General features: G+C 40.4%; 1 protein-coding gene across 3 annotated transcripts in view; it reads right to left on the bottom strand.

Moving 5' to 3' along the window:
• ABCD3 (ATP binding cassette subfamily D member 3) overlaps positions 1-21,056 on the bottom strand; it is a 98,556-nt gene extending 77,500 nt beyond the window's left edge. For 2 of the 3 annotated variants that reach the window (XM_063624328.1, XM_063624330.1), the window contains exon 1: positions 20,725-20,920. In XM_063624328.1, the coding sequence (XP_063480398.1) occupies positions 20,725-20,834 (110 nt within the window). In that variant the 5' untranslated portion in view covers positions 20,835-20,920. Of the gene's footprint in view, positions 1-20,724 lie in introns of all 3 variants that reach the window. The other variant, XM_063624327.1, reaches the window with a different exon arrangement.
• Between the last annotated feature and the right edge of the window lie 1,190 nt (positions 21,057-22,246).

Genomic DNA, 22,246 nt, shown 5'->3' with positions numbered 1-22,246 from the left:
CTGAGTAGCTGGGACTACAGGTGCATGCCACCACGCCAGGCTAATTTTTTATATTTTAGTAAAGATAGGGTTTCACCATGTTGGCCAGGATGGTCTCGATCTCCTGACCTCGTGATCTGCCCGCCTCAGCCTCCCAAAGTGCTGGGATCACAGGCGTGAGCCACCGCACCTGGCCATCCTTTCAAGTTTTATTATGACATTGAAGCAATTCTGTCGTATCTTCAGATTCCACTTCTAGTTCTCTTGCTATTTCTATCACATCAGTTACTTCCTCCACTGAAATCCTGAACCCCTCAAAGTTGTCCATGAGGGTTGGAATAATTTCTTCCAAAATCCCATTAATGTGGATATTCTGACCTTCTTCTATGAATCACAAATGTTCTTAATGGCACCTAGAGTACTGAATCCTTTCCAGAAGGTTTTCTATTTATTTAACCCAGATGCATCACAGGGATAACTATCTATGGAAACTACAGCCTTCCAAAATGTATGTTAAATAATAGGCTTTGAAAGTCAAAATTACTGCTTAATCCATGGGCTGCAGAAAGGATGCTGTATAAGCAGTCATGAAAACAACATTAATCTCCTTGTACATCTCCACTAGAGCTCTTGGGTGACCAGGTGCATTGACAATGAGCAGTAACATTTTGAAAGGAATCTTTTTTCAGAGCTGTAGGTCCCAACAGTGGTATTAAAATATCCAATAAATGATGCTGTAAACAGAGGTGCTGCTATCCAGGTTTTATTGTTCCATTTACATGTAGGCAGAGTAAATTTAGCATAATTCTTAAAGGCCCTAGGATTTTCACTATGGTAAATGAGTATCGGCTTCAACTTAAAACTGCTTGCTGCATTATCCCCTAACAAAAGAGTCAGACTGTTCTTTGAAGCAAGGCATTTACTTATCTTCTCTAGCTACGAAAGGGCTAGGTGGCATCTTCTTCCAATAGATAGCTGTTTTGTCTACATTGAAAACCTGTTGTTTAGCATAGCCCACCTTTAAGGATTATCTTAGCTAGATCTTCCAGATAACTTGCTGTAGCTTCCACATCAGTACTTGCTGTTTCACCTCGCAATTTCATATTATAGAGATGGCTGCTTTCCTTAAACCTCATGAACCAACCTCTGCTAATCTCAAACTTTTCTTCTACAGCTTCCTCACCTCTCTCAGCCTTCATAGAACTGAAGAGTTAGGATCTTGCTCTGGATTAGGTTTTAGCTTAAGGGAATGTTGCAGCTGGTTTGATCTTCTATCCAGACCACTCAGACTTTCTCCCTATCAGCCATAAGGCTGTTTCTTATCATTCTTGTGTTTACTGAAGGGGCAGTTTTCCTTCAAGAACATTTCCTTTGCATTCACAACTTGGCTAACTGGCACAAGAAACCTAGCTTTTGAATTTCATGGCACCCCAAAACAATTACAATAGTAAAAACAAAGATGTCCAATCACAGATCATCATAACAGATACGATAATGAAAAAGTTTGAAATATCAGGAGAATTACCATAATATGATACAGAGATATGAAGTGAGCACATGCTGTTGGTAAAATGGCTTCAATAGACTTGCTCAATGCAGGGTTGCCACAAACTTTCAATTTGTAAAAAACACATTACCTCCAAAGCACAAAAAAGTGAAGTGCAATAAAATGAGGCATGCCTGTATCAATATGCTCTGACAACACAGATACAGTACAACCAAAAAATAAGGAAGAATGGAAAGAGCCTATGTGAAAAAAATTTAACTATTTTCAGTAATCATATTAATAGTAGAGATATTTGTATTATTATTTGGAGAACACTGAGTGTGTAAACTGGGATAACGCAACTGAATATTTCCGTGATACTCTAATTTGACCATCAACTGTGTCTTTGAGAATCAGGATTATCAGTATGGGATACAAGGAGATACAGATGTAAATAGAATATGATAATTTAAAAAATCTCAAAATCTTGTATATGGATTGGAAGTGTCAGTATGCATATCCTGGCTCTGGCCATAAGAAAAGCCTAGAAACAACGGCCAACCTAGTAGCAATGAGCATCCCTAAATTCCAACTGTGATCTTGAAATACCATTTTCCAATAAAAGGAAGTAACCTCTTCTTAGGAAAAAAAGCTGATTCTAGATCTGGGTCAGGAAATGTCTAAGAGGAGCCTGGAACATATTACTACAGACAGCAAGGAAGCTATCAAAGATCACTAAAGCCATGTCAAAAGCACTAAGGAGCCAGCTTAAAGAGGCTCCCATTGGTCCAAGATGGGACAATTGAGCAAAAATAAGGACAACAGCTATAATAAACTGAAGCACAAATAATTAAATCAAAAGGTTCATAATGACAAGAAGAACTCACTGGTCACTTTCAGATAATAACAGGAAATTAACATATTATTTTGATAATTGGAAAATAAAGAAGCAAATATCCAACTTTTCCTAATTGAATTGCACCACTAGGTACAACTATTAACCAGATAGTAGAAAAGAAAAGGTTTCTTTCTGTGGAAGCATTCCACCTTATAAGTGAAGAAATAACAGAATTCAAATATCACCACATTGCAAGCTTTAATACATTCACTGATCTATCTAAGTGTCAAGCATCAGTGGCTGCTAAAATCATAAAAAGAGAGAAAACTAGACACCATAACTCTCTTTTTTGCAAGATAGAATCTTGCTCTGTTGCCCAGGCTGGAGTGCATGGTGCCATCACGGTTCAGTGCAGCCTCAATCTCCTAGGCTGAAGTGATCCTCCCACCTCAGTAGCTGGAACTACAGGCATGCACCACCACACCTGCCTAATGTTTTTTACTTTTTACAGAGACAGGGTCTCATTACGTTGCCCAGACTGGTCTCAAACTCCTGGGCTCAAGTTATCCTCCTGCCTTGGCCTCCCAAAGTGCTGGGATTACAGGTGAGAACCACCATGCCTGGCCTTAAATATCTCCTGATGGTGAATACACCACGCTAACTCCTAGGAAGTGGAAAAAAACAAAACTCAAAGCAAAACCTAAATTTGATCAAGGTTTTAGATCCAACTACCAATTTATGGGAAATACAAAGGATGAAGAAAAATTATGCAATCAGCATAATCTAGACTACGGAATCTGTACAGGTCAAAATAACTGGCTGCTTCGGGGAATAAACTGTAAGAAAGAAAGGGAAAAGGGAGGTGGCAGGGGGATATGTAGGTTAAGAGACTTAGATAAAAAAAAAACCACAAACACAACTAAATTATAGTTTTCAGGAATGCACATTTGGGTGATGAAATTATAGGAAACACAAAGATGTGATTATACAGAAGTCAGGATAACAATTACTTCTAGGTGAGAGGAAAGGGGCTGTGACTGGGAAGGGCCATGTGGAAGGCTTCTGCAGTGGCTGGCAAAGATTTATTTCTTGATCTGGGTAGTGGTTAAAAGGTTGTTGTTTTGTAAAAGATGTCATTGCATTACTTATGTATTTATGCAGTTTTCTGTCTGTGATATAATCTACAATAAAAAGGTGCCTTAACTCTTAGAGTACTGCACCATGATTATATTACAGTCATGCACTGCATAACATTTCAGTCAAAAATGGACTGCATATACAACAGTGGCCCCATAAGATTATAATGGAGCTGAAAAATTCCTATCACCTAGTGACTCTGTAGCTGACATCATACCGCAGTACAACACATTACTCACATGTACGTGGTGATGAAACTATGGCTGCACTGCCAGTCATATAAAACAATTAAGTACAGTACATAATGCTTGACAATAACAATAAATGACTATGTTACTTGTTTATGTATTTACTATACTTTTATTGTTTTAGAGTGTACTCCTACTTATGTAAAAAAAAAAGTTAACTGTAAAACAGCCTCAAGCAGATCCTTCAAAAGATATTCCAGCAGAAGGTACTGCTATCATATGAATGACAGCTCCACACATTTTATTGTCCCTGAAGAGCTTCCAGTGGGACAAGATATGGAAGTGGAAGACAGTGATATTTTTTTAAATTAAAAAAAATTTTTTTAAATAAATTTCATGTAGCCTAAGTGTACAGTGTTTATAAAGTCTACAGTCATGTGCAATAATATGCTAGGCCTTCACATTTACTCATAACTCACTCAATGATTCACCCATAGCAACTTCCAGTCCTGCAAGCTCCATTCATGGTAAGTACACCTTATATAGGTATACTGTTTTTTATCTTTTATACCATATTTTTACTGTACCTTTTCTATGTTAAGACATGTTTAGAGGCTGGGAGCAGTGGCTCACACCCGTAATCCCAGCACTTTGGGAGGCCAAAGTGGGCGGATCACTTGAGGCCAGGAGTTCAAGACTAGCCTGGCCAACATGGCAAAACCCCGTCTCAACTGGAAAAAAAAAAAAAAAATTAGCAGGGTATGGTGGCCCACGCCTGTAGTCCCAGCTACAAGGGAGGCTGAGGCAGGAGAAGCACTTGCGCCTGAGAGGTGGAGGTTGCAGTGAGCCAAGACTATGCCGCTGCACTAACGCCTAGGCAACAGAGCCAGACCCTGTCTAAAAAAAAAGACATGCTTAGACAAAAAAAAAATACTGACCATTGTGTTACAACTGCCTATAGTATTCAGTACAGTAACATGAGGTACAGGTTTGTAGCCTAGAAGCAATAGACTATACCATATACCATACAGCTTGGGTGTGTATATAGCATCTAGGTTTGTATAAGTGCACTCTATGATGTTCACACAATAAAATTGCCTAACCGGGCCGGGCGTGGTGGCTCACACCTGTAATCCCAGCACTTTGGGAGGCTGAGGCAGGCAGATCACCTGAGGTCGGGAGTTTCAGACCTTAGCTGCTCATGGTGGCGCATGCCTGTAATCCCAGCTACTCAGGAGGCTGAGGCAGGAGAATCGCTTGAACTCGGGAGGTAGAGGTTGCAGTGAGCTGAGATCGGGCCACTGCATTCCACCCTGGGCAACGAGAGCAAAAACTCTGTCTGGAAAAAAAAGGCTGGGAGTGGTGGTTCACGCCTGTAATCCCAGCACTTTGGGAGGCCAAGGTGGGTGGATCACGAGGTCAGGAGTTCGAGACCAGCCTGACCAACAGGGTGAAACCTTGTCTCTACTGAAAATACAAAAATTAGCTGAGCGTGGTGGTGGTGCACGCCTGTAATCCCAGTTACTCAGGAGGCTGAGGCAGGAGAATCGCTTGAACCCAGGAGGCAGAGGTTGCAGTGAGCCGAAATAGTGCCACTGCACTCTAGTCTGAGCAACAGAGCGAGACTCCGTCTCAAAAAGAAAAAGAAAAAAAAATTGCCTAACAATGCATTTCTCAGAACATATCTCCATTGTTAAGCAATGCACGACTTAATATAGCAAATAGAATTTTAATAATGAACTTCATTTTGTAATTTAATATAAAACCTTTTTTAACCCCTGAATGATTCCTGAGTTCTTTGAATCTAAATTCATTTGAAAGACTTTGATTTAAATGTTTTATTCTGCCTTTTACCTTCCATATGGTTAATTCAAACTTAAGGACTCTCATAATTAGATACCATTTTTACTTTTCTTATTCCTCACCTGTAAAATGAAGACAATAAAAATAATTATTTCAAAAGACTGTTGTCAGGAATAAATGTAAAACATTTAGAACAATGTCTAAAATATGGTTAAGTGTTCAATAAATACTTTATTTATAGTAGTATCTCCAGCTTTGTCTCCTTGCAGTTCCTTCTCAAATATAACTCCATTAACTCCATGCCTTTGCGCAAGCTGTTTTCCCTACCTGGAATGCCTTTTACCCCTTAGCAAAACACTATGTATTTATTAAGGTCAAGCTCAAATGTGAAACCCTCCCAGGTAACAACCAGAAGAATTAAACTGTGTTCCTACCACAGGTCTAGTCATACAGTTGTACAAATTTCCTATGCATTTGTAGTAATAGTGCCACAGGACTGGAGTCAGAAATAACGTTTATTTAGTTTGGTATCTCAAAGCCTAGCCTATTGACATATAGCACTCAACAGAACGTACTGGATAAATGTTATTATTTCCTCTAACATTTATGTTTCCTCCAGTGGGGGAAGAGAGAATAGATATTTTCTTGAACCAGTCATAAAATACATACAGAAATGTATTCATCCAGTAACAGTTAAATTAGAAATTATATGATACTTAAGAAATGGGATCACCTCATTTAGTCTGTCTTATGCTTGCTTCCTCCACCCCACCTCTTTACTAAACAACATATCTTGGGCATTGTTGGTGGGGTAAAAAGTCACATGAGTCCTACAGTTGAAAATATCTTAAATCTAATTTCCTGATGCAACATAACTGTATTCATAGGTAAATAAAGAACTATGTTTTAGTCCAGGCATGGTAGTTCACGCCTATATCGTCCTAACACTTTGGGACCCTATCTCTACAAAAAAATTAAAAATTAGCCAGGCATGGTGGTGCACACCTATAGTCCCAGCTACTCAGGAGGCTGAGGTGGGAGGATCACTTGAGCCCAGGAAGTCAAGGCTGCAGTGAGCCATGATGGCACCATGTACTCCAGCCCGGGCCACAGAGTAAGCCTGTCTCAAAAAGCAACAACAAACCATATTTTAAATAAAATATTATCAGGGAATGTTTTGTTGGTTTTTTTTGAACTAGAAATTTGGTATAAAATGTTAAGATACAACATTCTCTCTTTCAATAGTCTATGAGTATCTCAACAGCAAAACTCTTGTCTAATTTACTTTTTAGCTTAACATCTGAAAACCCAGCATCTGGTACATAGCGAGCACTCAACTTTGACTTGGTGGCATGATCTTTGGGTTCTTTTTTTTTTTGAGTAGTTCATTCATTTCCACCTGCCTATCTCAGGCCAAGCTACTTCCTCCACCCCTCATTCTGGAAAGAGGAAAAAATCTGATTTTATCTAAAATTCTTTTTCGCATTTTTTTAGCCACACCTCCAAGATAAACTGAAGAATGGCAACAACAATGAATTTATAGTCAGATGTTTGAGTTTCATGCAAGCTGATATGCAGTATTTTTGTAGGCAAGATAAAAGTATGCATAGTAAAAAGGAAATGCACCAATATGCTAATATGATTTTAGCCAAATGCCATCATTGTAAGTTGCATCCAAATTTCAGAGAAGTTAAAATGTGAACAGAGATGCTAAAATGTAAAAAAAGTGCATCTTAGAATCAATAAAATATGACATTAATGATAAATGTTAGAAAAGGTGTATTCTCCATTCAGGACATAAGCATGGGCAAGGACTTCATGTCTAAAACACCAAAAGCAATGGCAACAAAAGCCAAAATTGACAAATGGGATCTCATTAAACTAAAGAGCTTCTGCACAGCAAAAGAAACTACCATCAGAGTGAACAGGCAACCTACAGAATGGGAGAAAATTTTTGCAACCTACTCATCTGACAAAGGGCTAATATCCAGAATCTACAATGAACTCAAACAAATTTACAAGGAAAAAACAAACAACCCTATCAAAAAGTGGTCGAAGGACATGAATAGACACTTCTCAAAAGAAGACATTTATGCAGCCAAAAAACACATGAAGAAATGCTCCTCATCACTGGCCATCAGAGAAATGCAAATCAAAACCACAGTGAGATACCATCTCACACCAGTTAGAATGGCCATCATTAAAAAATCAGGAAACAACAGGTGCTGGAGAGGATGTGGAGAAATAGGAACACTTTTACACTGTTGGTGGGACTGTAAACTAGTTCAAACATTGTGGAAGTCAGTGTGGCGATTCCTCAGGGATCTAGAACTAGAAATACCATTTGACCCAGCCATCTCATTACTGGGTATATACCCAAAGGACTATAAATCATGCTGCTATAAAGACACATGCACACGTATGTTTATTGTGGCACTATTCACAATAGCAAAGAGTTGGAACCAACCCAAATGTCCAACAACGATAGACTGGATTAAGAAAATGTGGCACATATACACCATGGAATACTATGCAGCCATAAAAAATGATGAGTTCATGTCCTTTGTAGGGACATGGATGAAACTGGAAAACATCATTCTCAGTAAACTATCGCAAGGACAAAAAACCAAACACCGCATGTTCTCACTCATAGGTGGGAATTGAACAATGAGAACTCATGGACAAAGGAAAGGGAACATCACACTCCAGGGACTGTTGTGGGGTGGGGGGAGGGACAGCATTAGGAGATATACCTAATGCTAAATGACGAGTTAATGGGTGCAGCAAATCAACATGGCACATGGATACATATGTAACAAACCTGCACATTGTGCACGTGTACTCTAAAACCTAAAGTATAATAATAAAAATAAATAAATAAAAATTAAAAAAATAATAAAAAAAGAAAAGGTGTATTCTCCCTTCTTTCTTCTAGTTATTCAAATTTCCATGGTGTATATTTAACTTTGATAACGCAAAAATGTTTAATTTTTAAAATTAAAGTCATATTTAATTTTAAAACAGCTTTTTACATGTAGGCCTACTCATTAAATTAACAAAAGTTTACAGAATTGTTGTCCTTATCCTCTGAGACACTATGTTAGCCTGTTTTCACACTGCTGATAAAAACATACCTAAGACTGGGCAATCTAAAAAAGAAAGAGGTTTAATTGGACTCACAGTTCCATGTGGCTGGGGAGGCCTCACAATCATGGTGGAAGGCAAGGAGGAGCAAGTCACACCTTACGTGGAGGGTGGCATGCAAAAACAGCTTGTGTAGGGGAACTCATCTTTATAAAACCATCATATCACATGAGACTTATTCACTATCACTAGAACAGCACAGGAAAGACCTGCTCCCATGATTCAATTATCTCCCACCTGTCCCTCCTACAACACTGGGAATTCAAGATGAGATTTAGGGGGACACAGCCAAACCAATCATTCTGCCCCAGTCCCTCCCAAATCTCATGTCCTCACATTTCAAAACCAATCATGCCTTCCCAACAGTCCCCCAAAGTCTTAATTCATTTCAGCATTAACTCAAAAGTCCACAGTCCAAAGTCTCATCCAAGACCTGCCCACGAGCCTGTAAATTCAAAAGCAAGTTAGTTACTTCCTAGATACAATGAGGGTACAGGCATTGGGTAAATACAGCCATTCCAAATGGGAGAAATTGGTCAAAACAAAGGGGCTACAGGCCCCACACAAGTTCAGAATCTGGCAGGGCCATCATATCTTAAAGCTCTAAAATTATCTCCTTTGACTCCATGTCTCACATACAGGTCACACTGATGCAAGAGGTGGGTTCCCATGGTCTTGGGCAGCTCTGCCCCTGTGGCTTTGCAGGGTACAGCCTCCCTCCTGGCTGCTTTCACGGGCTGGCGTTGAATGTTTGCAGTTTTTCCAGGCGCATAGTACAAGCTGCCGGTGGATCTACCCTTCTGGGGTCTGGAGGACAGTGGCCCTCTTATCATGGCTCCACTAGGTGGTGCCCCAGCAGGGATTCTGTGTGGGGGCTCCAACCTCAGGACGTTTCCCTTCCACACTGCCCTGGCAGAGGTTGTCCGTGTGGGCCCCACCCCTGCAGCAAACTTCTGCATGGGCATCCAGGCATTTCCATACATCCTCTGACATCTAGGCAGAGGTTCCCAAACCCCAATTCTTGACTTCTGTGCACTCGTAGGCTCAACACCACATAGAAGCTGCCAAGGCTTGGGGCTTACACCCTCTGAAGCCACAGCCTGAGCTATACCTTGGCCCCTTTTAGTCACAGCTGGAGTGGCTGGGATGCAGGGCACCAAGTCCCTAGACTGCACACAGCAAAGGGACCCTGGGACTGACCCACGAAACCAATTTTTCCTCCTAAACCTCCAGGTCTGTGATGGGAGGAGCTGCCACAAAGGTCTCTGACATGCCCTGGAGACATTTTCCCCATTGTCTTGATGATTAACATTCGGCTCCTCATTACTGATGCAAATTTCTGCAGCTGGCTTACATTTCCCCTCAGAAAATGGATTTTTCTTTTCTATGGTATTGTCAGGCTGCAAATTTTCTGAACTTATATGCTCTGCTTCCCTTATAAAACTGAATGCCTTTAACAGCACCCAAGCCACCTCTTGAATGCTTTGCTGCTTAGAAATTTCTTCTGCCAAACACCCTAAATCATCTCTCTCAAGTTCAAAGTCCCACAAATCTCTAAGGCAGGGTCAAAATGCTGACAGTCTTGTTTGCTAAAACATAACGAGAGTCACCTTTGCTCCAGTTCCCAACAAGTTCCTCATCTCCATCTGAGACTACCTCAGCCTGGACCTTATTGTTCATATCACTATCAGCATTTTTGTCAAAGCCATTCAGCGAGACTCTAGGGAGTTCCAAATTTCCCACATTTTCCTATCTTCTTCTGAGCCACCCAAATTGTTCCAACCTCTGCCTGTTACCCAGTTTCAAAGTCGCTTCCACATTTTCAGGTATCTTTTCAGCAATGCCCCATTCTACTTGTACTAATTTTCTGTATTAGTCTGTTTTCATGCTGCTGATAAAGACATACCCGAGACTGGGCAATTTACAAAAAAAGAGGTTCAATTGGACTCACAGTTCCACATGGCTGAGGAGGCCTCACAATGGTGGTGGAAGGCAAAGAGGAGCAAGTCACATCTTACGTGGATGGTGGCAGGCAAAAAGAGCTCGTACAGGAGAACTCCTCTTTATAAAACCGTTCACTATCATGAGAACAGCATGGGAAAGACCTGCCCCCATGATTCAATTACCTCCCACCAGTCCCTCCCACAACACAGCCAGACCATATCGTACTATGTCTCATGTTGCTTGCTTCATACATTTAAGAAGCTGTATATTTTTAGAATAGTGACATGCAGTGATACATTATAAACATAACATGCTGACTAAATTATTATTTACCTAGAGCAGTTGCCTCCTTCTACACAGTGCTTTTTAATGCCAATAAATGTATTAATAAAATATTAAAGTCAAAATAATTTAAGCATAGAGTAAATCATATAATCCACTTTTATGTCAATTATTATAGTACCATTATAGTGGCGAGACGGCTACATCTATTTACAGATATCAAACTAGCTGATTATGCTTTGATGAGCTTTATTTTCAATTTTATACTTTATTAACTTAACTGCATTCACTTGGGCCTGCTAATCTAGCAAACTGATGAGAAAGGTGTGTTTAAAAAACACACTTTTCCATTTCTCAATCTTGTGGCAAAAAAAAAAAAAAACCCACAAAAAATAAACAAACAAAACACCTTTTAGCATACTCCTGTTTTACCTAAGAAGGCTGCAAACCATCTTAATATTTATAATAGTTCCACTGTATTACATAAATAGCAGTTATCCAAAGAATTTTATCCTTAAGTTTATAGAAGGCTATATTCTTGACAGAGATGCCTAAAACAAAAGTGACTTACTCTTAAAAAGAATGTTATGATGAAAGTCATGTTTTTAAGCAAGGGCCTGATGCCTAATTTTCTGTAGAAATAATATAAATGCCATTTTAAACAACAGTTACATAAAAATCTTTCTAAAAGAACTAACAGGGCCGAGCACAGTGGCTCATGCCTGTAATCCTGATACTTTTGGGGGAACAAGGCGGGAGATAGCTTGGAGACCAGAAATTCGAGACTAGCCTGGTCAACATAGTGAAATACCATTTCCCATAAAATTTTACTTAATTTAGTAGATATAATTCCAAAGAAAATGTAGGAAGATACTATCTTTCTCCTTCATAATTCAAATTCATATTACATTGAAACAGATTAGAAGGTGATGATATTCATCAGGTCATGGATGAGTGTGATGTTGATTCTGGGAAAAAAATTACAACTTACTTGTCTAAATAGGCAGTATGGCATGGGTACTTAGAAGGAAGTGGTAACTTTTAGGACAAAATATGAATTCACCAAAAAACTATGTCAGACTAAGGTCATTCTTTTCTTTGAAAGGGATCACGAAATTTCTGTAAATTTTGTTCACTATGCTACAAAGCATTTGATGATGAACAAAATCAGGGTTTCTGCCCTTTCCATGTAAGAGACCAAGGCTACATACAGTTCTAGGGTCGATCTTCACACCTCTATGACAGGAAAGAAAGACCCTTCCCCACACCAGCTCCAGCAGAAACATCCCAAAAGAGGACTCTGGCCCAGTATGGATCAGGTTATGGATACTGTCAGAATGCCAGGTCTACTACCAGAAGGAAATGTGTGAAAAGATGCTGGTAAGTTAAAAATGAGAGCCAATACAATAACCAAAGGGTGTCAATTAATAGAAAGATTACAGTGGTGTAAACATACTGTTCTATACTCAGTCCTGTCCAATCAGTTTTTTAAGTTTGTTAGGAAAACATACAGAAGGAATAGTAATTAATTGTGCAGATCAAAAAGTTTCAGAGGGAAGAAGTAATATGCCCAACCAAAAATAAGTATGAAGACCTGCACCCAGGTTTAAAAAAAAAAAAGAAATCAGGCTGGAGGTGGCTGCTCTCACCTGTAATCCCAGCACTTTGGGAGGCCGAGGTGGGCAGATCACCTGAGGTCAGGAGTTCAAGACCAGCCTGACCAACATGGCGAAACCCCATTTCTACTAAAAATACAAAAAAATTAGCTGGGTGTGGTGGCGGGTGCCTGTAATCCCAGCTACTCAGGAGAGTGAGGCAAGAGAATCACTTAAACCTGGAGTCGGAGGTTGTGGTAAGCCAAAATTGCACCACTGCACTCCTGCCTGGGTGACACAGCGGGACTCCATCTCAAAAAAAAAAAAAAAATCAAACACATCAAGGTGAGGAGGGGGAAAGAAGGGAAAACCATTGTGTAAGCTAAATACAGGTGAAAAATATTTAAGAGTCACAAAAATGAATGTAACTTCATGCTATTTTAATGAAAGCTTAACATCTTAGGATCTTTAATGAAAGCTTAGCACAAGGCAGGTCACAGTTCTCTTCTAGTGTGCCAGTGAGAAGACACTTTGAATGCTGAATTCCATTTAGCACTGCCTCTTTAAAAGGTGGAGAAATAAAGACTGTCATATTCAGGAAGCAGCAACCGAAAAAATACAGACACCTAAAACCATGTCACATAAAACTAACTTAAGATACTTTCCAACTCTGAAAGTAAATGATTCTATCAATTGAAAAAGGCTTCTTTCGGGAGATTTTCATGGGTATATCTGAGGAAATTAGGAAGGCTCGGGAGTTTTTAAGAAGCTAACAATGGTATGTTTTGTTGTCCTTTTAGTTTTCTTTTAGCAAGCATAGGAATGAGAGCTACCTTTTATTTACTGAGCACTGGGTTAAAACGTTTTCTCCATTAATCCTCACTTAACTGCTGAGTGAGTGAGTGAGTAAATACTAGTATCCCTGTTCTACTGAGGTTCAGAGAGGTTAAGTAAATTGACCAAGGTCACAGATCTGACAAATGGCTAACGGAAAAATTGAACCTGTATCTGACTCTAAAGACTATTCTTTAACACTATGCCAAACTGCCTCCATAATAAAGATCAAGTTGCTGCATATAAAAATGTTCATTTTTGCAAATTATAAAATACGTGCAAATTAAAATAATCTTTCAAGACTATTTTGCAACTGTAAAGTAGAAAAAAATTTAAATATCCCCTAATTATGAGTAGGTAATTAAGTTAGCATTCATTCATAGTACTGCAAATTGGCACAACTCATGAAAAGTAATACATCAACCTGTGTAGTTTAAGAATGCCCACAGTTTCCACAAACACTAAGGAAATTCATAAGCCTCCATTCATTAATCCTATTTCTGGCAATTTATTCCAAGGAAGTTATTCAGCAGAGATGAAAATGTTCACTTGTAAAAATACACAGTATAATCCATAAAAATTCCAGAGGCAGTCTAGATGCTCAATAGCTAACAGTAAAATAAACTAAGATATTGCCACACAGGGGAATATTTATGTATTTCTTTAAAAGTATAGTTATGATGGTCATGTATAGGGAAATATAGGAAAGAGGTATGCTTTAAATGAAAATAGCAAAACGTACGTTATAATTACGTAAAAATGCACATAAATACCATAAATACAGAATAAAAGGAAACAAAAATAAAACAAGATTTGTATTATGGTTATAACAGTATGATTTTTAATTTTCTTAAATTGTCTTTAATATTTACACTGTATTAACTGTCAAAAGCAGGTGATGATAATGATAGCATTTTTTTAAGTTTCTGAGACTTGTTTACCTGTACATATAGGGGGTATAAGTGGTCCAGCTCCTAAAGAGCTCATAAATATACTAAAGACAACATTTACATTTGTAGCAAAAAGAATGTGTTATTTAAAACAATAGTAACCACAGCCCCCAAGAAATGAGAATCTCATTTGTTGTTGTAGAGTCAAACAAATATGAGTGTCTACTATATATTCCAGCCACAGTTCTAGCCACTGGGGCTATAACTGTGAATAAAATAGACGAAAATTCTTGCCTTTGTGGAACTTAAATGCTAGCAGTATGTATATACTGCAAACATATACAACAGACAAGATAAATATGTAAAATACATAGCATATTTTATAGTGATAAGTGCTAAGGACAAAAGTAAAGCCAGGAAGGTAGACAGGATGCTATTTTAATTTGAGTGGCAAGGGCCAGGCACAATGGCGCTTGCCTGTAATCCCAACACTTTGGGAGGCTGAGGTGGGAGAATCGCTTGAGCCTAGGAGTTCGAGACCAGCCTGGGCAACATAATGTGACCTCGTCTCTACAAAAAATATTAGCCAGGTGTGGTGGCATGTGGCTGTAGTCCTGGCTACTTGGGAGGCTGAGGTAAGAGGATTGTTTGAGCCTGGGAGGCAAAGGTTGCAATGAGCCAAGATGGTACCATTACACTCCAGCATGGGTGACAGAGTGAGACCCCGTCTCAAAATAAATAAATAAATAAAAATAAATCGAATGGCAATAGAAGGTCTCACTAAAAGGATGTCTGAAAAAAGACTGAAAGAGCAGGGAGAGTAAGCAAGTGAGTATCTAAGGAAAGAGCACTTCGGGCAGGGGAAACAGCAAGTGCAAAAGCCTTGAAATAGAATGCCTACCCAAGGATGTGAATGTGCCAGTAACGGGGACATATAATTAATTAAACAATCTGTACTCAGTTCCCCCTAGCAGACCACAGATAGCTACATAGTTCTCAGAACACTGCTCTGGGCCTGATCTGCCTCAGTCGGGTTCAGTACACAGCTACTTTGGCTGGCAAATTCTTTAATGCTTTTTTTTCCATCCAAGGTTGCTTAAACATCTCTTTTTTACTTTGAGGATCCAAACGGGGCCATATAACATCTACTCATGGGTAACCGTTAAGGGTCTCAAGCCGCTCTAGCCCCTCACATGATTCATGCTTGTACTTTGCAAAACACCCAGTATGCCTGTGAAACTGAGAAAAGCAAAGCCAGCCCCTTCTAGAGCTTGATTTGAATGGGGCAGATTTAAGGAAGGAAAGCTGAATTTTGAAGTTTGCAGTTAAGTTGTAGAGGGGTTAGCAGTAAGGTAGTGCAGGGAGTAAGAAGCTAGAGATGTAAGGATACCCAATGGGTAATGAAAGGCCCAGCAGCAGGCAACAGGGCTGAGACTCAGGACAAAAAAAAAAAAAGTCAAGAAATTTCCAGCAGTGGGAATGTCCAAGAAACTTCTAAATAAAAGCATTTTAAGCTGTTCACTATGCTGGGATATAATCCCTACCACTCTTCCCAAATTTTCAATAAAGCCCTACTATAAATATCTGCTTTGTGATTGATTCTTTAGAGAAATCAAGGCAGACACCAAAAAGACAGGCTCAAGAGACAAGATGTAAGTACCTTCTAAAATAGAGCAGAAAGTGCTCCAAAGGAAGCGAAGTAAGGTGTCACTAAGAGAAACACAAGCTCCCTGAAATTCCTCAGAAATATTTAGGAGAGGAAACTGTGTTCCCACCATTTATAGATGGGGGCTTTTAAAAGCAGGAAAATCACCCCATAAGCAGGTGGACTTTGGTATACCTAGCTAGATTATACCCAGTCAAGCAATGAATACATAAAACAATAAAGGTATTTAAATGCATGCTTCAGAAATTTTAAAAGAGGTGATCATCACTTAGATCATCTGGAGTAGTTAAATAACACTTTATGGATGGGGTGACCCTGACCTAACCCTTCAAGGATGACAAGAGTTGGAGAACAGGGATATCATAGAAAGATATTCCAGGTATGAGTAACAGCATGAATAAAACTCCAAAGCCAAAAATGAGTGTGGCCAGTTCAAAGAACAGTGTAGAAACTGTCCTATTTGGAACAGAGAGTACCCATTGGCAGGCAATGGCATATAAGATTAGCCAGGTAAAGTGAGACCAGATTGAGGGAGGCTCTGAAATCCAAGATGAGAAATCCGAACTTTATTTGACAAGCATTGATAAGAGGCGAAAGAAACTGCTTTGTTCTGTTCTGTTTTTTAAAAATAATAAAATACTATAGCTATATAGACTGGTACCATTCCCTGCCTTCTAAAATTGGCCCACTGATTTCCCACTACCCAGGTCAGGTTATATATGCTCAGGTACACAACTATTACTTCTGTGAAAAGAATGTTTCTATTCATGTTTGTACTAGGCATCTCCAACTGCCTGTCAATTACCCTTAAAAGTTCTTCAACTATCCTAGGTCATTTATCCTCTCTATAAACACTGTTTAACCCACGACATAGCCAAACTAGGGAATTAAAGATGACTCAGTTCATGCCCTCAAGAAACTCAGGATCTGATGTAGGCAAAAGCCAAGAAAACAAACTAGTACAATACAGAGTGGTAAGTGCTAGAGTAGGGGATGCCTAGAGCAGTGGTCTCCAACCTTTTTGGCACCACGGACCAGTTTTGTGGAAGACAATTTTTCCACAAATTGGGGTTGAGGTGGGGGATGGTTTCAGGATGAAACTGTTTCACCTCAGATCATCAGGCATTAGATTCTCATAAGAAGTGTGCAACCTAGATCCCTCACATGTGCAGTTCACAATAGGTTCACGCTCCTATGAGAATCTAATGTCCCTGCTGATCTGACAGGAGGCGGAGCTCAGGTGGTAATGCTCGCTTGCACAGGCTGTGCGGCTGGGTCCTAACAGGCCACCAACCTGTACCAGTCCACAGCCCGGGGGTTGGGGACCCCTGGCCTACAGTATCATAAAAGCAGAGGACACTTACATCAGTTTGGAAATCAGAAAAAGACAGAAAACACCTAAGATAAAGTGCTGACTGAGTCTTGAAGAAAAAGAAGTTTATCAGCTGGGCAAGGTGGCTCACGCCTGTAATCCCAGCATTTATGGCTGGATGAGTGGGAAAAGTAGGCAAGGACCACATCATGAATAAGAAAGTTTGTATTTTAAAGTAGATTAATGATTTTAATGAAGGAATATTATGATCATATCTGAGCTTCTTAAAAAGAGCTCTGGTGGCAGTGGAAGATGAATTGAAAGGGCACCACAAAGTTTCTTCCTATCATAAATGCAACAAAAATCTGATAAAGGGTGCTGTAACAGTCACTTTATTCCAGTTATCCACTCCTACCCCCTTTCTAGGCTTAACACACATCCTTCATGAAGCCTTCCCCAACCCTTCCCAAACACATTAATCTTGTCTTTCTCAGAAATTCTAAGACATGTCTACCTGTACATTTCATTCTGCTATCAGTGTTTTAAGTTTCTTTTCCCTAACAAGAAGGTAAGCTCCCTGAAAAAACAAGTCACATATTTTTGTAATATACACACACACACACACACACCTTATAGCTCCCAGCACAGTAATATAACATTCTGAAATAGACACTTCCTTTAAATAGCCCTCTTTATTCATGAGTAAAAAGATTCTGCTTTTCCCCATAAACAATAAAATAAAATGTAAGATTAGGCAAACTAAGGTGAAAAAGTTAGCTTAGCAGTGCTGGAATCAGGAGTGAATACAAGCTGATTAGGAATGAATACAAAGGAACTTACTGGGGAGATAGAAATGTTCTAATTTGTCACAGGGATGTGTTACATAGTGTATCCATTTATTTAAAAAATGTATAACTAAGATTTGTACATTTCAATGTGTAAATTTTACCTAGAAAACCTATAAAAATAAGGGGTGACAGGCAGGTTGATATAGATGAAACAAGAATATAGAATGTTGTGGTTCCCCTTGGGTAAAGTGTATTGGGCAATCCTTGTATTATCCTATTTACTTTTTATATGCGTGAAATTTTCCACAATAAAAGGTCAGAAACACACACACATATATATGAGATTTAACTGAGTGAAAAAATTACATTAACAAAAATTTAAAATAACCCAGAACATTTAATTACTCGTTCTCCTAATGTTTGGAATAATGTTACACTGTAACTTTTAAAGTGATTTTACTAGCTCTATTACCTATCCAATTCTAAGGAATATATATTCTAAAACCAACCTACTATTAACAACATAGACAAAAGAAGGCCAAGTAGCCAGTTTCCTTAATTAAGCACCAGATATTAAAATTAATTAGTTCCGTTACCAAAGATATTCAAAAGCCCAGTCAAATATAAAGTTAGAATCTTCTAATCTTCAAAATGTGATACCAAAGGTGACTGAAAGATATCTGTAAGATTCTGGAAGTACAATATCTACAAAAATACATTCAATACCATTTTTAATGGTTTCAAAATAGTTCAATCATTTCATCTCAACAATTTAAACTTCACGATTATCTGCTCAGAATCTGCAATCTCCTCCAACAAAATACTGTGTAAAATAGAGAATTTCCCCACTCATCCCAATGCAAAAGACTAATAATAATCTTTTGTTCAGTACATCTCCTGCTAAAGAATTTAATCCCCACAAAAGCTCACAACGTTTCTCAAAAAAAAATTTTTTTAGGCATTTTACAATGGCAAATGAGCAGCTAAAATTATTTAATAAGACAAATTCTATTATATTATTTTACTTCTATCGCTACTATTTCCCATTAGATTCTGTTTAAAATTTCCCTTACCAATAATCTATGGTCTTATAAATTGGTTTAGTAGTTAGGTGGACTGTGACTGGATGGGGGCATGAGCAGAATTTCTGGGGTGCTGATAATGTTCTGTTTCTTGATCTGGGTGCTGATTACACGGGTGTGTTCTACTTGTAAAAATTCTTCAAGCTCTATGAGTACTATATGTATGTGGCATGTATGTGATACTATATCACATATACATATAAATATGTGATACTTCAGTAAAGAAGTTTTTTTTTGTTTTTTTTTTTTAATCATAAAAGTAACCTAGAACTGGTAGGGCTGTCCTCGAGTCCCCTCCTCCATATTAAAACACCTGTTCTATGCCCTGAAATACTTCTTTGCAAAAACAGAATTCAAGTTAAAGGACCTAACATCTTCTTTCTACTGGCATGTTCCCAGGTAACTTCTATTGGCAACTGGGAGTTCATACAAACCAATAGAAAAACTTGCTTTATATTTTCCCAAATTAATCCTTTTAAAAGCAAACTGAGTAGAAGAAAAATGAGTAAGCGCTGTATTGCCCAGACTATGCTGCAAATCATTTTCAACTCTGTTAAATGGATTTAGGAAGGAAAAGAAAGATCATCACTTCAGACTCTAGTAAGATAAAAACAGAAGGCAGCTAGAAAGAACTTAATGGAAAGGGTACTATAAACTAGAAGCCTACTTGTGTTTTAGTCCAAATTTTACTACTAATTAGATATTGTAGGCAAATCAAACACGGGAGGCAACAGTACCTGCTCAGAGGAATGAATGAAATAAAATTCATGAAAGTAGTATGTCAAGACTTAATACGAAATATTCAATGACTGGCAAGAATGCTTGGGAAGTAGCCTTTTCTCTTTCACTTGTCCAGCAAATAAAAATTGCATGTATGTGACATACATACCTGTATGTCGCAACCGTAATTCAGCTCGCTCTTTTTTCCTTTCTCTGAACTGATAACCTCCCAAAGTTAAATCTGAGCACTGAAATTCTCCCGCGGTGGAAGCAGTGGCGTGTCATTAAAAAGGAGCTTGATCCTCACCTAAAGCATACTCACACCTTTCACCTACAGAGCCCAGGAAGGAAAACATTCCCCTCTAAGTCTGACAGAACCCATCCAGCCTTTCCGGATGAAATGGCAGGGCGTTCACCGACCAAAGGGTTCACCGACTTCAAGGGGTCACCACTTTAGACGGCAATCCTGCCAAGTGGACCGGGAATAGTTTCATAGGAACCACCCTCGCGACTTCCAATACCAGTTAGTCGGAAATCGAGCCAAACCTCGTCCAAGTGACTTAAACACCAGCCTCCAGCCTGGCGAATCCAATCCCCATCCTCAATCACACATCCACGTCCCCAAAACAAATCCTTCACGGTCTGGAGATGAGATGGCAATACCAGAACACACCCAGAAAGTTGACACAGAAGGGGGTGATGTGGGGAAGGGGGTGGGGGACACACCGCGTCCTCCTCCCACCCCCAACTGGAGGCTGCTGCCTGGGGACTGGCTGGGCGCCGGTTCGCCCGCGGGCGCAGAAAAATTCGCACTCCCGGGGTGAAGCAAGGTCGCCGGACAGGCCAGCTGGGACCAACGCCGTCGCGGCGGGGACTCGCGGACACCCTGACATTGAAGCCCCACGGCAGTCGCTGTCGGCCCTCTCTCCGCCTGACCCCGTCGGGCAAAGGGACCTGTCGGCCGGGCGGGGAGGGAGAGCGCGCGGGGAGCGTCCGCTCCGGCCCGGGAAGGCTGCACGGCTACGGGCCTTCTTACCCGTGCAGGCCGAGGGCGCGGCGCCGCTTGTGGAGCAGGCAGAGCAGCAGAAACGCGGCACCAGCCAGCGAGGAGTTTCGCGCCGTCAAGTACTTGCTGAAGGCCGCCATGGCACTGCCGGTACCAGCGAGCCGGCGAGGGGACGCGGCGGCGGCTACCTTAGTGCATGAAGCGCGGGGGAGACTGGGAGGAGAGCAGTGGGCGGGGCCGGCCGCGCAGGACCGCCCCCTGGCGCGCGCCGCCGCGCCGCCCGCGCTCTGGAGCCCACTTTGTACTTTGGCTCGGCGGGAGCGCGCTCGGCAGCCTCCGTGGGAGGAACAATTGCCGGGACGCGTTCTGCGCACGCGCAGACTCCCTCGGGGTCTCCGGAAACGCGGCGCGGAGATGCTGTTGCTGCTCAGCCCTGCGAGGCGTCAGTGCTGCCGCTGCCTCACCCCTACCCTCCCACCCTTCGCGCGCACACCCCGGCTTTCACAATAACTGGATGAGCGGGCCTGGCCTGCAGGGAGGACCTAGTGGGCCCTGCCTCTACACTCCCACGGTGATGGACCGTTACCACCCTCTTAAAGGAGCCCAGGAAGGAGGCGGGCGGCCCCGTCACAGAGCGTGTAGGGGAAACACAGCACAGTGATTATTAGGACGAAACCAAACAATCGGAACTCCGCAGAGGTGTAGGGAGATGTGAGGAAAATGACACAGATCAAAGAGCTTTTTCCAAGCCAGTATTTTCCAAACCGTGGGTTACAATCTCTAGCGCATTGTGAAATCGCTTTGGTAGATCGGGATCATCACCCTCCGTTTTTAATAAAATTGAGAAGAGAGCAAAATAGAAAAGTTTCACAGTACATCACGTAGTAAAGGAGTTGTTTGGAGAAATTTCGATTTCAGTGTTTTGCACGTATGTATCGCCAGCGGCGATGTAAAATGTATTTATGAAGATCTGGTCAGAAAAAAGTTTGAGAAACACTGTCCTTTGCAAAGGGACATTCAGAAGTAACAATCGTGCGTTGTATTAATGCTGGCCTCACTCCCAGAATCAGAAGGGCTTTGCAGATTACAACATTCTTCTCCTGTCTGACCCTGTGATGCAGGAATTATTATCCCCAGCATTGAGCCTAGCGTATATACAGTAACAGTGAATCGCTGTTTTCAGCTGAGGAAACTGGAGAAAAGCAAGTGTGTCAGAAAATAAGCTCATAAAACCTCGCATAATGCACATACATATTAAAGTAGCCTACAAAGTAGTGGTGCTGTGCCCAAGGTGTTTTCTCAATATAAATGAGCCGTTGCCCAATACAGGTTATGAGGATCACAAAGACGAGGTACAATAATGGCATGCGTATAGAGGTGCTCAACAGTGAATTCTAAATTATGCAAAACTGAAGCTTCTACTAATTCACTATTTGTCATGTGGACATTTTCATTACCTGGAGGGGCCAAGGGTCTTGGCCCTCTGAAAGTTAACTGAAAACCGCTGACATGAGGCAGATTAATAGAAGAAAAAATTAATAGGAGAAAAGGC

The sequence above is a fragment of the Symphalangus syndactylus genome, chromosome 12, assembly GCF_028878055.3.
Source record: "Symphalangus syndactylus isolate Jambi chromosome 12, NHGRI_mSymSyn1-v2.1_pri, whole genome shotgun sequence".
Taxonomy (NCBI): domain Eukaryota; kingdom Metazoa; phylum Chordata; class Mammalia; order Primates; family Hylobatidae; genus Symphalangus; species Symphalangus syndactylus.
This window is presented reverse-complemented; position numbering and strand designations above follow the sequence as displayed.